General features: G+C 38.9%; 1 protein-coding gene across 9 annotated transcripts in view; it reads right to left on the reverse strand.

Annotated features, from left to right (window-relative positions):
• Positions 1-16,688, reverse strand: part of ctnnd2b (catenin (cadherin-associated protein), delta 2b) — a 181,650-nt gene that overhangs the window by 24,667 nt on the left and 140,295 nt on the right. For all 9 annotated transcript variants that reach the window (XM_036216505.1, XM_036216498.1, XM_036216504.1 and 6 more), the window contains 3 exons: positions 14,831-14,963; positions 10,322-10,535; positions 2,019-2,205 (listed from right to left, as the gene is read on the reverse strand). In XM_036216505.1, the coding sequence (XP_036072398.1) occupies positions 2,019-2,205; positions 10,322-10,535; positions 14,831-14,963 (534 nt within the window). The remainder of the gene's footprint in view (positions 1-2,018; positions 2,206-10,321; positions 10,536-14,830; positions 14,964-16,688) is intronic.

Genomic DNA, 16,688 nt, shown 5'->3' on the forward strand with positions numbered 1-16,688 from the left:
GAACCTGCTTCTTGAAACGGGCCCCAGGGCCACCGTAGATTTTTCTTGCTTATTGGTTGGTCTGGATGAAATGGTAAAACTCATCATGACCACATTGTGATTTTCAGATGTCAATATTTTCATCCTGCATTTATCAAATAATTAAACAATCCTGCTATTTGTGATGCTCTTCTTATAGAGATAACTAACAACAACTGTTGAATAAACACAGCTTAACCTAAAACTCCTTCAAAATAGTGTAAACAACGGTGCATCCCAGTATTTCATGTGTTTCTGCAGATAAAATTAGACAAAACTTTTTTGACCAAATCCATGAAGTTTAGAGAGATAATCCAAATTTAGAATACACTGGATAAAAGCGTTCCTGCATCTAAAACCAGATTTTTTGGCACAAGTTGAAGTTGGCTCATGCCCCGCTTTAGATTTCCAGAGATCGTTTTTTTCAGGGAGCAAGTAAACATACAGGAAATGTCTGTCTATCTGTCTATCTCTAGGTGTCAAACTTGGAAAAAGAAGGTAATGTCTCAGCTCCAGGGGGAAGATGGTTCTATCAGTGTGCACCACAACAGCTAAGAGTAACTTATAAACAATTTTAACTTCTTTCAAAATGTTAAAAATCAAGTATCTGCATATGCTGCACGTTTTTCAGTTGGGGAATCAGGCGTTTAGCATTGATGTACGTTCAACACATATCGGTTTGACCATCATGACTGATAGCATAACCTTAAACTGAATCTTGACTGCAACCAGCTCTAGCCGTCACTCTAACCTTCACCAAATCCCAGGAAAGGCCGTTTAGCCTCATTAGCAGAAACCTGCAGTCCTCATTAGGACAACTAGTCCAGACAGGTTGGCATTTATACCAGAATAGCACCTGGTTAATAGACAAACACACACAGAGTCACACACAGACACTCTTTAATTATGCATCCACATGATGTATTAGTTTATAAGGTTACTCCGACACCACCATTATCAAACACGCCTTAATTATCTGTACTTCTTATCCTCTTGTACTTCATATTGCTAATTAGTTCAACGGACCAAGTCAATTAATAACAAACACAAAGAAGTGTACAAAGACGCGTCAATGGACATGTCTGACAAAAAAAGTGTTGGACTTGCTATTATCACCATCAAATTGAAATGTCAAAAGTGTCAAAGCTGCAAGCAAAAACTGTCTACCTTGAAAAGCAAGGATCTTAAAATGTTTGGGCATCTTGAAGCTTCACTCAAACCTAAAGATTTCCTAGTTGGATTTTTTTTTATAACAGCGCTAGTTCTAAGCTGATCAGAACTGAGACAAAAAAAATGTGAATGAAACTAGTGCTTTGGCGATATGGAAAAAATGTATATCACAACATACATTATTTTATATTACAATAACAATATTTATCATCATATACCGCAATAAAATATATTGTCAGTTATTCCTTCTTACTTTTTCAGGTAACTGAATTGTAACAAATGACAAACATTTTTCAGTTTCAAGTTTCTTAGTAGGAAAACACGTTTTTGCACAAAAGTTCAGCAATAAAAATAAACAAATACAGACGATAGAAGAGAAATAGTTTGATAGATACTTTTCTATCGCCCACACGATACGTATCGTCATATCGCTCAGCTCAAAATGAAACCATGCTGTAAACTGCAGAAATGGGTCCCCTAGAAATAAGCCTAATATTTTAATTAACATTTCTAATTACTCAGAGATTTTATCTTAAACTACGATAATTTTGCAATTGGAAAACATTCTTATTTTTTTCTTACAAGACAAATTTTCTTAAAACAAGGGTCTGCTTTTACGATCCAGTTATTACACTGTACAACCTAAAGCCTCTTCTTTTCCAGATGTTTTGAACTAATAAAAACATCTACATACCGGTATTTATAAAAATCAAATGGTGTCTCATCCTTTGTACTGTTGTCTGTGTTCTAGTATAAGATGCTGATGTACTTAACTTGTTACAGCTTTAAGCCTTTCTGATAAAAACGAATGAAAGAATGGAAAGACTAACCGGAGACAGCCTGTAGCGTTGCGGAGGACCTGGGAGGAGTGGAGGTGCAGCTTGCGGTCCTCCTGCGTGTGCGGGGAGGTGTCCCAGCCTGAGTGTGGGATGATCACAGCATTGGTCAACACTGCCAGGGCGTCCTGGATGATGGGCATCTTCAGAGCATCGCACGACGACAGGTTCCACAAAACACCTGAAGACAGAGGATGAAAAGTAGGTTTATTTTGGCAAACTACAGTTACAAACACAATCAATGGGGAGACATTGGCAGAATTCAAACATAGTGTAAAAATTGCGGGTAAAAATGTGACTGCCGTCTCCGGATAACAAAGCCATCAACCAAATTTGCTGAAAAACTTGCATTTAGGTCGCTGCATGGGATATGTCCCTATTTTAGGATATGTAACCGTAGTCCTTGTCTTGAATCAAGTGTATTAAGATATTTAAAGTAGTGTAAGATATCCCACCGCTGCCACCAGTGTAAGGACACACTTTTTGAGCAAAAAACCTTAGATGTCACTTTCCAGGAGTGTAGGTAAGAAACAGCACAGAGAGGCCTGCTGTTCTTTTGGGGAAGACATCTTTGTTCATTTTTTCTCCTGCACAACACCACTTCCTGAACTTCCTTCCTGTTTTTTTCTACATATCCCCTTCCCAAACTATAACCTTGGCAACCTTGTAGAAATAAAAATTACTTTACAAAGAAAAATAAAATCCCATCTTACACTACAAACTGGACAAACATTTTTGGTGAGATTTTTCTGTTTTTACAGTGTAGAAAGAAGAGATGCAACAAAGAAAAAAAACGACCAGTGAAGGATGATTGAAAGAAAAAGAAAAACTATTAAAACCGATTGGAACTACCTTACATAGTGATTTAAAGCTCACTTGAATAGGAAATGGTTTTGCCTTAACAAAAAAAAGTGGCAAATCCATCCCATCGCCGTGTAGAAAATCCCGCCCTCTCATTGTCTCTTTCGTTTAAAAACTGAATTCTCTCCAGACTTCGGCTTACTGTGACCAGCCAACCAAGAAAATGGAGTGAGTTTCCTCTCACCCACCAATTACTGTCCACTCGTTTTGCCGGCCCACAAACACCAGCTCACGTCCCGGAATAGACACAAGCTCATCATCTCCAGAGAGCGCCTCTGTTCTTTAAGCACATACCTGCACATTTATCCGCTTTTGAGAAAAGGCGAATCCAGTTGCTTTCTTGAGTGGCACAAAAGCCACTCCAAACACAGACACACACACCGGGATAACCTTGAAAAGGCGCATTGTATTTCCCGTTGACCTCAGTCACCACAAGTGTCTGCTTCCTAATATATATGTGTGTAATTGCATGTTTGCACATTTGAGATTGTCCACACAGTCACTTATCTATGGCGGCTCTCCGGAGCAGCAATTATGGCATCCGTAAGGTTAAAGCATCCCATCGTCAGATCCGTGTTTGAAATAAGGAATCCAGTTTTTCACAATGTAATTACAGCTTTTGTTTTCTGGGATGTTCGTGTGTGTTTATGTTTACATGTGTCCTCACTAATCTCTGGAAAATTGGACTTAACCCTGCCAGCAGTTTGGTGTTTGAGGCAGAAGCTCTTTGTCTTCACATTTTGGTGTAAATATAAAATGGGTTTGGAATTATAATTACATGTAAATTTCATGGTATTTTTTTTTAATAAATTCTCTGCCTTTCTTTCACAATAGATTACTGTATATTGTTTTGTTTCTTCAACTTGTTCTATCTGTGTTTTATTTTTTACTCAAACGGCTGCAACAGCTTTCGAAAAATTGCAAAAAAAAACCATTTCTGACGGCGTTCCTGGGTGCTGTCATGGCTAGTTACTTCAGGGCATTTGCTGTAAAGCCGCTGTCAAATTGCTATGGAAATAACCTCACCTCAAAGTGAGAAAAAACAAAAACATATATGATAGATAAAAATCCCCCAATTGGTCAGTTAAGAAGCAGTTCTTGTGTATTTTACATAGTTTATAGGCATTTATTATGCAATTCTTATGCAATTGTGCGGGATTTTTGCAAAATGCATACACATTAAAATCATAGAGGCCTGTAATTTTCATCATAGATATACCTCAACTATGAGGTACAAAATAAGAAAAAAAAAAATAGTAAATCACATTGTCGGATTTGACAGCAGTCACATATTTTCTGAAAGTCTTCACAAGGTTTTAACCAATTGTTGCTGCTATTTTGGTCCATTCCTCCATGCAGATCTCCTCTAGAGCAGTGATGTTTTTGGGGCTGTCGCTGGGCAACACAGACTTTCTAGATTTTCTATGGGGTTGAGAACTGGAGACTGGCTAGGACACAAATGCCTCATATGAAGCCACTCCTTCCTTACCCAGACAGTGTGTTTGGGATCGTTTTTATCCTGAAAGACTCAGCCATGTTTCATCTTCAATGCTCTGGTTGATGGAAAGAGGTTTTCAATCAAAATCTGACCATAAGTTGCCCCATTTTTCCCATCCTTTACACAGATCAGTCATCCTGGTCCCTTTGCTGAAAAACTGCCTCAAAGCATAATACTTCCACCTCCATGCTTTACAGTTGGTGTGAGGTTCTTTGGATGCAACTCAGCATTCTTTTTTCGAACAGTAAAGTTCTAACTAAAAAGTTAATTCTTGGTTTCATCTGACTTTATGACATCCTCCCAAACTTCTTCTGGACCATCAAAAAGCTCTCTAGCAAACTTTAGACAGACCTGCACAGGTACTGGCTTTAGCAAGGGGACACGTCTGCCACTATATTGTTTGAGTCTTTGTCCTACTGTCGGTAGCCTTTGTTACTTTAGTCCCAGCTCTCTGCAGGTCATTGTGTGGTTCTGGAATTTTTGCTCATCGTTCTTGTGATCATTTTGACTCAGTAGAGGTTAAAGATCCTCTTACAGAAGAAGCTACAGGTCTATGAGAGTCAGAAATCTTGCTTGTTTGTAGCTGACCAAATACTTATTTTACACCATAATTTGCAAATATATTTTTTTTAAATCAGACAATGTGATTTTCTGGATTTTTTTTCTCATTTTGTCTCATAGTTGAAGTATACCTATATATAAACATATTTTTCTTTATTTTTTTCAATAAGCACAGTTGTGTTAAATTGGAATTATTTAGCGTTTCCACCCCAAGTAAAATTATTTATTGACAAATGTGTCACAAATGAGCCAGTCCAACATGAGATCACGGCGACTGCACTTTAGTTGGAAAAAAAAAAACCCCATCATACAAGTCCAATTGCACTACATGACGTCATGCTGCAGCTGCAAGACAGAGATGATCTTCTAATTTGAGTAAATTCAGCTGTTTGCCAGCATCATGTCTCATTGTGCAGGGTATGACATCATCTCCCTGAGGTGAAAGGCAGCAGATTTTATCTTTGATCTGAAACGCACACTCTCACACTGTCTCGCACGCTTAATAACCTCCAAGTGTGCACGGGCTCACGGCGCGGCGTTGTGAGTGCACGTGGACGTGCACGTCTCAGCTCTCAGAGGTGCAACATACACAGACATGCGTGCGAGACAGATGAAGGAGGTTAATTGCCTCAGCCTTACATCATGAGTGGCAGCAGGAGGTTGTGAGTGCGCTGTGATAAGTAGGGAGGGGAAATGAATATGTTGGCTATCTGTCTTTGTCTCTGATGCCATTTCCCATCTTTCATTTGGATTCCCGCCCCTGTCATATTTGGTCTCTTCTGGAGCTTTGCTGCATCCCTCTTTGTTCTCCTCACCTCTTTCAGAGTTATTAATTTTTGGCATTTGTAATTCATATTTGTGCGAGGAGGACATTTAAAAGCACACATTTCTGATTCTAAATATAACTTCTTACCTCAAAACACAAAAGTTTACATGAATTGGTTTAATTATTCAACATGAATTGTACAGCAAAATGCATAATGATGCAGAGAAAAAAAAACATTTAACAAACAGGACACAGATTTGCAAAGCAATCAGTGGAGGAGGCGTCCTGAAAGAACCTCACCTGTGGTTTGACATTAGGAGCGGCGGGGTGTCTTTGTGGTAGGTCAGACCCCCCGCCCCCATGACAAACACTGCATACGTTATTGGCTCTTTGAATGCTTATGTAGGACAGGAGTTTTTAAGAAAACATTATTTTGCTGCAGTGTAGACTTGAGCTCTAATAATCAGGGATGACATGTTGAGCTAACACTTTTAGCTCTTACATGGTGCAGATGTGAAGAACTGCACCTCACTTTCTGATTTAAGTTAACTTTTTTTGTTGTTGTTTATTCCAGTTGTGACCGTTTTTGTTTTTATTTTTCTTCTCTCAGGTTAATGCGAGATATTGAGCGTCAAACTCAGTCACACAAACAGTGGAAGCGGCCGTCACACAGACATAGAAGTCCCCGGTAATGGGAACATCTTTGAATAATCACATAAACTCAAACATAGAAACGTGTAACCAAAGTTACTGTAGAACTCTTCACAATAAATGAACCTGATCTCTCAACATCATCCGAGTCTTTCATACACTTACTGCTCCATGTAGCGATCGAGCTAAAAACATTAGCCTGGTAGCTCCTCCCACATGTGGGGTTTGTTATCAAGCAGGCGGTAAGCAGAGAATTTGCCGCACAGCGAAATAGAGAGAGAAATTTGTTTCTCGAATCCCATTCGTGGTGAACGTAGCATAAGAGAGAGTTGACAGGAAACTCCTCTTTTTCTACCATTTTTTATTTTAAAAGATGCTTAATAAATCTTCTCACCATCACAAAAATATTGTAATTAAGGTTTTAAATTTCAGGCTAAGTTATTGAAAACTTGTGATTTGCTAAAAGCAAAATCTGAAATCAATTACAAACAGAAAATTACAATAGAAACTTTACTGTAACTTTGTTTTAATTACTTTAAATTTAATGAGATGCTCACTGAAACCCTAAAATATCCAATAGACTGCATAGCCAACTCAGATCTGTTCTTCACTTTTTATTCTCTAAGTGACAGAGAGGTGCCATGCCACGGATGAAGCGTACTGCTATGGGTGATCTATCACGATCGTTTTGTGTTGATATACTATTTTTGCAGATGTCCTCAGTGAGAAGATGCTGACAGTGAATTTCTCTGACAATTACCCGCTCCATGCAAAGATACTGTCACTAGAGAACTGCTAAACTTCATACAAGAAGGCTCACTGGATACAGGGAGTTATTCTGGCTAAACCCCAAGTAAAACCTGTTTTCGTTCTCAGATGAGAAGAAACTGGCTAAGATCCTCATTCAAAATGCTTAAGAGTAAAAGAGAAGCATCCAGTCAGAAGAAGAGTTTAAAAAAAGTGTAAGAAGGCGAGAATAGGAGAAAGAAGGAACGACCAATTATAAAGTCTGAACCGGAGGAGGACAAAGAGAAAGAGAGGGTGATTTCTTAAAGGTGTATGAAGGAAAGCAGAGCGTGCTCTGTCTGGTCGGCCGTTCAGCTGATTAATTTGTGACAGGAGGGATTTCTGTGCTTCGTGCCTTGAATTGCTGCTCTAATTTATATGGTAATCTTCTTTAAGACTTTAACAGCACACAACCTCTATTTTCATTTGCTCTAGATAAAAAAGAAAAACGTTTTCTGAAACTTCTCCGCACAAGTGTGTACAGAGGGTGTTTTCTGCAACACGTGTGATTGACTTGATAGGAGTGTGTAACAATTATTCGAGTTAAATGTCATAACATACAGCCACTATGGACATTTGACTCATTTTACACATAAGAAATATCAGTCTTTCGAGATACATGTGTGATACTCGTCTTGGTTTTGAGTTGTTATAACTTTTAAATTACGCACTATATGCGTAGTTTATGCACAATTATTACTTAAATCCTTGATTTTTACGAGACACACTCTCAAATTTGCTTCGTTCCATGACTGTTTCGCATGTCTAACAGATTTTTCAAGCATGTATCACCAGTGTATAACTTTTATATCACGTATAGAGTGCACGTTAAAATTATGTATTACTAATGAATTGCATATAAACAGCGCAATAATCACACATTGTGTGACGAGTATATAGATCGGCTGATCTTTCATCCCTCCAGCGGTCTATAGTGAATGGGGGTCTCCTGCTCCTCCCCCGCCCGACCCATCTGGGCGGGGGTCGGGTCTCTCACAGAGTGGTGTACGGTGCAGGGCCCAAGTATGGCCGGCGCAGATGAGACTCTGGGCGCGTGTCAGGCTCTTCTCGTGGACCCACATAGCTGATCATGGTTCTGACACGATATGAATTCTGCCCAGTGCTCTGAATGTAAGGGTGAAGACATTCAATGATGTGGTGTACGTGGTCTTTGCGTGGTTTATTTGTACTTGTGTGGTTTTAGCGTGGTTCATCCGGGAAAATCTCCTATAAAAGACCACACATGTTCTAACTTTCCACATTTATTCAGGTATGACCAATTTTCATCTGTGCACTATGTGCAAATGTGGCTGTGTGATATGACCTGTACCCAGGTATTAATTTCTGAGTCACGATGGTTGAACTTTTGGCTAAAGATGTCCTTTAGATTAGTGAATCGGATCGTTCAAAATGAACCAATATTGACAATGAATTGTAGCAGCAACCAATGATTATGATATGAATTGCTAAAATGAATCGTTACACCCCTATTATGTCTGCGTTTGAGGCAATTTCCCTTTTACTTTTACATCAGATTTCACCAAGATGTCCAATAAGCAAAAACACAGAGAACACTGTTTGAGGGCAAACTTTGTGGGGATTCTCTACAATCTTTCCAGGAAATGCTGCTTATTTCCCCCTTCATTTTGCATGTTTTTTTCCAGAGTAATAAACATGCATGCTTCTTTTTTCGGCATCTCTGTCAAACGTGAATCTCCAAACAGTATAAAGCAGAAACTGAACGTTTGCATGAATCTTACATCAGCCTGAGGAATGACTGTAGACTGCAGAAGAGGAAAGGTTGAAGAATCCAGTGACTATCACAGGTGTTTTGCTTTTAAATGGGAATATACAAAAATATAGCTATTCTTATTTCTTGTACTTTTCTACTCCATCATTCCAGTCCACGTTTTCCACACATCCAGGTTTAGCTCTTTAGTGCAGTCTGGATGATCTTGGTCCAGATTTAGGGAATAAATATCCCATCAAACTGACAGCTGTTCTCCAAAGCAGACACATGATAACAGATATCCTTTTTTACGGGCCCTCAGCAGCGATGTTTTCAAGGGTCTGGGTGCCACTAAGAGAAATCCATTTTTTCTCATTTGGTTCCTGAATTGGAACTGTGCATTCTCCTAAACTATCCACTCCTTCGCTCTCAAGACTTTCGAGGTGTTGACCAGTTAAATGTATGGCTGTCATATTTCCATCTCCCTTTAGAGCAGAGTTATTCAACTGCAGCCAAATATATAGATCAGATGTTCAGAAGATTGCATTTCAAAATGAATCTATGCCTCTTTTTCTATAGTAAACTATTAAATAACTATTCCGACTAACTAAAATTGTATTTTCCACACTATAAGGCTCACTTAGAAGCCTTTTTTTTTCAAAAGAGACAGTGATGTCGAAGTGATTTGTCTAAATGTTTGGATGTGAAGATGCTAATGCGGCTAACACGTAGCGGTGTTGGACAGGGTGTTTTTTAACGTGTTACCAACAAGGCTGGGAGTTATCATGGTCACAGTAATGCCTGTTTTAGTGGTATCAGTCTGATTTTTTACGCGTTGTAAAACAAGTTAGTGATTACAGGTATTGTGAGTACACTAATGCAGCTAATGCTCCTGTCGTGTAGCTAACATGTATAAGGAGTGTAAAAAAAGTTCCAGAGTTACTGTGAACACAGTTAATAAAATCTGAAGATCTTATTTCTGACTCTTTTGTTTTATGCGCCTTATATTTGCACTTAGTGCGCCTTATATGTGACATAAGTTCAAAAATAGACCGTTCACTGACGCTATGTTTTGTAATCCAGTGCAGAAAAAAACAACATTTAGAAATACTTTAATGTAACTTGATATGTTCCGTTGGATAGCTGCTTAGTTGTGTCTTCCAACTTCTAATGACAATTAAACTTCCAATGAAAAGGTAATGTAAATGTGCATAAATTTGTATTTTGGGCTTCGGTGTTCAAAACTCTTCCGTTCAAGCATTGTTACTCAAGTTTTTTATGACTACGACTATTTTCGGGCTCTACATACAAAAGGTACGGCAATTGAACACATGTTGCAAGTTAAACCAGGTCACAATTCTTGACTGTTTAGTAACTAACATAAATGGCATGATCCCCAGGTTGTCCGCCCCCAACGTGCTTTGAGAAAACTGCCCGTATCTTACCTGTCAGCAGCTCTCGGATCTCTACATCCGTGGTCTTCCGGAGCAGCCGGACAAGAGCTGGAATTCCTCCGCAGTTCTTCAAGGCGATCTTGTTGTCGTCATTTGCTTTGCCGTACACCAGGTTCCTCAGGGCTCCACAGGCGCTGCGGTGCACGTCTGTCATCCGGTGATCCAACAGATCCACCAGCAGCTGGATTCCACCCTGCCGCCGAATCTACCGACAAATACGAAGAGGGTTGCTTTAATGCCAAAGGTTTTTGAGAAACCAACCACACCTTTTGTTCAAGTACCAGCTGCATGTTTGCAGGTATCATCACTGTGAGTCTACATATATAGTATATAGTCTATGCATCTATAGTCTATATATATATATATATATAGTCGGTTTGTACCAGTTTGAGTAGCAAAGTCTGGATTCAGGATATGATGGTACGTTGTTTTATTGTTGTTCAAAAGTCACTTTAACTATAAAATAAACTAGTCACTGCTGATGTGCAACAAGAGACACAATTTTCTGTAATTTTACAAAACCATCCAATTCATGTGGTCCTAATCAGAGATGTCCCAATTTGATCACAAGCTCAAAAATAGCAGTTTCAGATTCAATCGATATCGAATGTTGCATCCCGATCAGGAATCAAATATTAATTTTATTCCCATTATTATGATCAGCGTTATACAATTCAAGCTGAATATTACATATGAATACTTCCCAGAAGTGCTCTGTTTAAGTGGTAAATGATAAAAAATAAGTAAAAATACAAGCAGTGGACAATCAGGATCTGTTTATTGAATGTGTTCATTTATTAAATGTGTTACAAAAGAATCGGATCAGAACTCGCATTGGCAGATTCTAAAAATCAAATGACTTGGGAATTGGGTTGGGGCCAAAAACCCGGTCCTTAGTCCCAGTCAAATAAATTTTAGGCACTAATTATGATTGTTTTTGTTCATTTTTTTTTTCTTGTATTGCTACTTGTCTGTAGTCCCAAAAGTTTCTCTTTATAAATGTTCTAGTTTCATATGGAACTGCAGCTATATTTATAACTGCACTTCCAGGTGCGTCCCTCTGCAAAGCAAGCTTTACGCAGGAGATCTATTTCCAGTCAGTCAACAGGTCTTCCCACCTCTGAACAGTTAGTATGAGTGTTAATTAAGTTAGTGCAGTTAAGGTAGAAGCATGTCTTAAATGTGTTAAAGCTGGGAAGTAAGTCAGAAGCCAGATGTGAGGCTTCATTAATATGAGATAAAATGCGAAAGCTGCAGTAAAAAAAATAATTTGCAGCATGTTTACAGCAGTGGTTATGGAGCGCATGACGAGCAGTGATAAAAAATACATCATATGCAGCTCTCTCTGAAAACAGATGGATCTTAGGGCTGGGCTGTGGGAGCGTGTCAAGGTCTGCGTTGGATTTTTGACAGTTCCATGATGCTGTGTGATCATTGCTCTGGCAGGCCAGTAAGGTTTCACTGACGGAGCGCCATTTCACTGAAGAATCCGTACAGCTTCATAGAGCTGTGTGAGATGCAAAAACTCATCAAACAAATGTATAACACGTGAAAATCAAAGGCAGTGCCAAGACAGAATTGACAAAAAAGGGTGAAAATATTGACTAAAGGAATTTCACCAGATTTGCATTTTCTCCTTTGCTTTCGAGGTTTGCCTCCTGGCCTACAGAGGAGTGGTTTGTCCCCCGTGTCATAAACATCCAAAACTTTGGCAATCAAGCCCATTGACATAATTGGGATGGACGAAACAAGGCTGATACCTGATAAAAGGTAATTGGTCAGAGAATCTGTCAATCAAATGCTTCAAACGTTTGAGGTGGAGCCAGCAGGCCCCACCTCATGCTCTTATTGAGGCATCTGGTTGAATACTGGTGTCCATTTTCGCCATGGATGACAAAAGTTTAATTCTGGATGTACGGAAACACAACATAAATTATGACACAAAAAATACTTTTTTCAGGGACTCAAAAGAGGAAGGAGAGGTCATGGAGGGTAATCGCTTAAGTTTCGGATGTTTATGACACGGGGGTGGCAGGACAAAACCAGTCCCACGGGAGCCACGGGGGAGGGGGCATTCATCAGAAACACAACAGAGACAACGTAAACTAACTAATTTTTCAAAGATGGGCTCCCAAAAAAACAAAAAACTGACCTGGAAAACTGAAACACAATCCTAAAGTGCTACTAAAGCTCTCAAACACTGCAAATAAAATAGTTCAGATGGCAGAAAAAAAATCAATTAAACTTGCCCGTGAGTGTATCTCTCAGTGATCAACAGGATATTTGGGTTGTATCTGTGATCGGTGGGTCATACTATTCCCTCAGTCTGTTGTCTTATCCCGGATGCATCTGTTTCTAGGGCAAAGCGAACACGAGTTCAGCTTTGGCCCCACACCGCCACCATCCTTAATCTTATCGCTCATCTTTTCTCCTACATTTGTTTTCAGCCCTAAGCTAATCACCACTCCTAAAAAAAAAAAAAAAAACTCTCAGGTTGGAACAAAGATTTTTTGTTTCTTGAAGGACCACGGTAACTGCTTTATTTTCTCTGTGAACCAGTGAAGAAACAACTAACTCAATATCAAAATGTTCAGTTTGTTTTTTCATGACGATGTAATTGTGATCCAATTTTAGTTGTACTGTGGTATATTAGGTTGAACAGATGGTACCGGATATTTTTGCGCTTTATTTATAATCTGATTCTGAAGGAAGTCTTATTTTGAAAAACTACTGGATCCTTTCCACTACAATGCGGAAGTCAAGTCGCTCAGTCAGGTGTCAAAAATACATCCAGTACTTTCTAAAAGTGGTTGTGCTGAATCAAAATACCCAAGCTAGCCAAGTGAAGAAAAACAAACATATTTGGAAACTTTCTTTTGCTGATGAGGAAACAGAAGAAGAGCTTTTGATTTAAAAATAAAAGAAGTCTGCATTTAACTGACAAAAACCAGTACTATGTCCGAATTCCTTCCCTACTTACAGTACAGTGCACTGTATGAATTTGCCATTTTAAAGTGGTGTCTGAATCTACAATTTCAAAATCGAGCGCATTAGAAAATCCCAGAAGTCTTTGCAAAAAACTAGCATTCATCAATCCTTACTACATTAGCAAATATAGACCACAATGCATTGCCATTGAACAATCTTTGTGAAAAAAAACATGCTTAAATGTAATATTTTTAAAAATAAATCACTAACATTTCATTACCATGGTGTCAGAAACAGACGTCGTGAAACATTCGTATCGATTCGGGGCAGTCATATTTTGCGTTTCAAAAAATGAAAGAAAAGTAGCGAGCATGGTGTCCAAATTGCTTTTAAAATCCAGTACACCATAGTTTTTTAGTAGTTAGGGATAAGGGTAGGAATTCGGATATAGGCCAAGTGTCTTTACTCCAAATATGGATTTATTGTGACAGTTGTCCCCATAAACCTTAATAACTTGGCATAATATTCAGCAACCAACTGTCCAATGTTACAAGAATGCTGATTATAAAGTTGTTCAAAGGAGGGGTTCAGGTTTATAATTATATTTAGAAGATATCAGTTTAGTGACTCTTTTGTGTTAGGGCGTCGCACATTTAAAGTTAGACGATGGTGAAGTTGGCGGGAATGTCTAAATCTCATTTTGACAGTTCAGACACAAAATCTAGTGTACAAATGACATTTAAATCAGCTGCAGATATGTTACAGAGGATGAAGATCAACTTTACCATCAAAAGTTAAGGAAAACTGGAAGCTAAATAAAAAGGGCAATTTGTGAAAAATAGTCTGACATTAAACTGGTTTGTGGCCTATAAAAGGTTGGAGACAACTGTCTTAGACCACCTGCACTATAAACTGCAAGAATCCATGTTTCTATATCCAAAGCATGCATTTATTTCAAGTTCTTACATTATTTCATTATAAATACATCCAGAAAAAAACCTCACCAGCTATTTTGTAATTAGGTCGAATTGATCAAAAACAGGACACCAGAACAGCCATACTCAGTCCAATAATCCTGAGCTCAGTTATCAGGTAATTCAATCAATTAACAAGCAGCCGCAGAGGAAAAGAGCAGTGAAGTAAGAAATGAGAAGGGAGAATACAAAATTAATGTTTTTTTTATTTTAAATCAAATTAATGTGTTTTCTTTTTTATCTGTACGGCTGTGACAAACACACTAGCAAAGGTGATAGCAGTCGGGATCACGCAGGTCCATTCAAGTGTCAAAGTGACAAACAGACCGAGACTCGAGGAAGCGTTACTCTATCTGCTGCCAATACACTCACTGGAATTTGGATCTTATCTATCTATGCGCTCATTCAGACCTGTAGAGCGCTGTTCCCAGAGCGGAACACCTAGATAAATCCGCCATTTTCCTCCTTGTTTGTGTTCTAAAAGATATATTGGAAAACTCTCTTTTTCTAAAGACCGGGATTTCAAAGCTAGTAAAGACGAACATTTTTCATCTCATTGTCTGCCTCAGAGTCTTTTCTGTCACAGACACTGTTGTACCTCCGATTTGATTTTGTTGTCTCCAAAGCAGAGGTGCTGCAGGTACGCGGCGGCGTTGGACTGGACAGACGGGAACTGATGCTGCAGCATCTGGATGACCTCTGGCAGCTCCGGGTCTCTCCATCCAAACTCCCTGCAGAGAAAAGCACACACACTCAAACAAAGAGCAAACTATTGGACGTTGTGATGGGATTGAAGATGTAAACGTGTCTGTGTGTGATTCACACAAGCAGTTACTTGATAGCTGACATTTTGATTTCAAACATTCGCTAAAGGATCACAAATGCAACAAAAGTGTATTAAATGAATGCTGAGGGTGAGATGAAGGAAAAGAGATACAGGAACTTTTGCGTTAAAATTTAGTATAATAATTTCAGATTTGTGAAAGTTTTATGTGTTTACAGCAGGCATTTGTAACAAATATGTCTGTAGAACACTGTTTTTTTTGTCCTGTTTATACATTACATTTTATAACGGAAAGCTTATAAACCCAAGAAAAACTTCAGACAGGTCGCAGAAAATATTCTGAGGAAACACGACGCGGTACACGACGCGAACCAGGCCCAGACGTGGTACCAGACGTGAACCGGAACTGAGTTAGGGTTAAGGTACCGACACTGGGTTAGGGCACCAGTGCGCTCCGCATCCTGGTACTGGATCGGTTCCAGTTCACGTCCCGAAGGTTGGGACCTGTGATTTAATGGGAACAACCAGCATGTTTTATGCCGGATGCCCTTCCTGACACAACTCTGTATTTCATCCGGTCTGTGGATGGGCAAAGAAACCCAGACTTAAGCCCCCCTGTGGCTAGAAATATTAAGCGTGAAGGATCCACACTGAATGAAGCTTTTTGGGAAGCAAACCCTGGAGGTTTCCTGTGTGCCAACCCTACACCCAACCAATGGAGCCTTCCGGCCAGATGGTACTAGCAGTAAAATCAAAGTTTACTTTCAATGTGAACACATCAAACATTATTGTAATATTTTGTAGAACAATTATTTATTCACAATGTAGTATTAACACACACTTTTTTAGTAGCTGCCACTCCTGTGTTTACTAATTTTCTTTCCTTAAAAAGTACATAACCACCCACATCCCATCCTTGACAATAAGGAAGACACTCTGGTCTAATTATAGTCACTGGGGTACTTCCATACACTAGTTGCTCAAGACCAGATGAATGCAGTTGAAGCACTCGCCAAATGTAGTGTTGTATTTTTTTGTTTTTCATTATTTTGTGGCAGCATAAAGAGATTACATGCCAAAATGTTTATTTGTATTAAGCGGGGAAGGGCCACTGGGATAATTGTGCCTCTTTTTTTGTTGTTGCAAGGTGTTTCCATGTGTGCAAACCCTTGTAGTTTGCATGGATTTGTACGTGTATTTTGGAATAAACTAAACATTTCTGAGCATTACAAATAAAGCTGTGAAGAATCAAGCTAGACTATGACGTCTTCCATCAAGCAAGGTTTTGGATCTACCTTTAGGGACTACCTTTAATTGGAAAACTCATGTAGGACATTAAGGAATGCTGCTCGCTTGAAATAACTTACACTTGGATCAACAAAAGAGACATTAACAAAAAACTCCCCCTTGATTCACTGTCAAACTTTCTGACAATTTGGAGATTTTCCCCTTGTTACTTTTTGTGTCAAGTGTGCAAAAAAACTAATTTACTTATATATGTTTGTACTGACAGTTGGGGAATCACAACTTCTTTTATTGCTTCTTCTTCTTTGCTACCCAACGGAATAAAGCAGTTAATGATTAAACCCTAATTTTCTTAATAAGGTGGGCCCACTTAACAGATTGGCTTTTAAGCTAGTTTGCCAATGTTGTTTTAATGTTGATTTAATTT

This window comes from Oryzias melastigma, linkage group LG17 (assembly GCF_002922805.2).
Source record: "Oryzias melastigma strain HK-1 linkage group LG17, ASM292280v2, whole genome shotgun sequence".
Classification (NCBI taxonomy): Eukaryota; Metazoa; Chordata; class Actinopteri; order Beloniformes; family Adrianichthyidae; genus Oryzias; species Oryzias melastigma.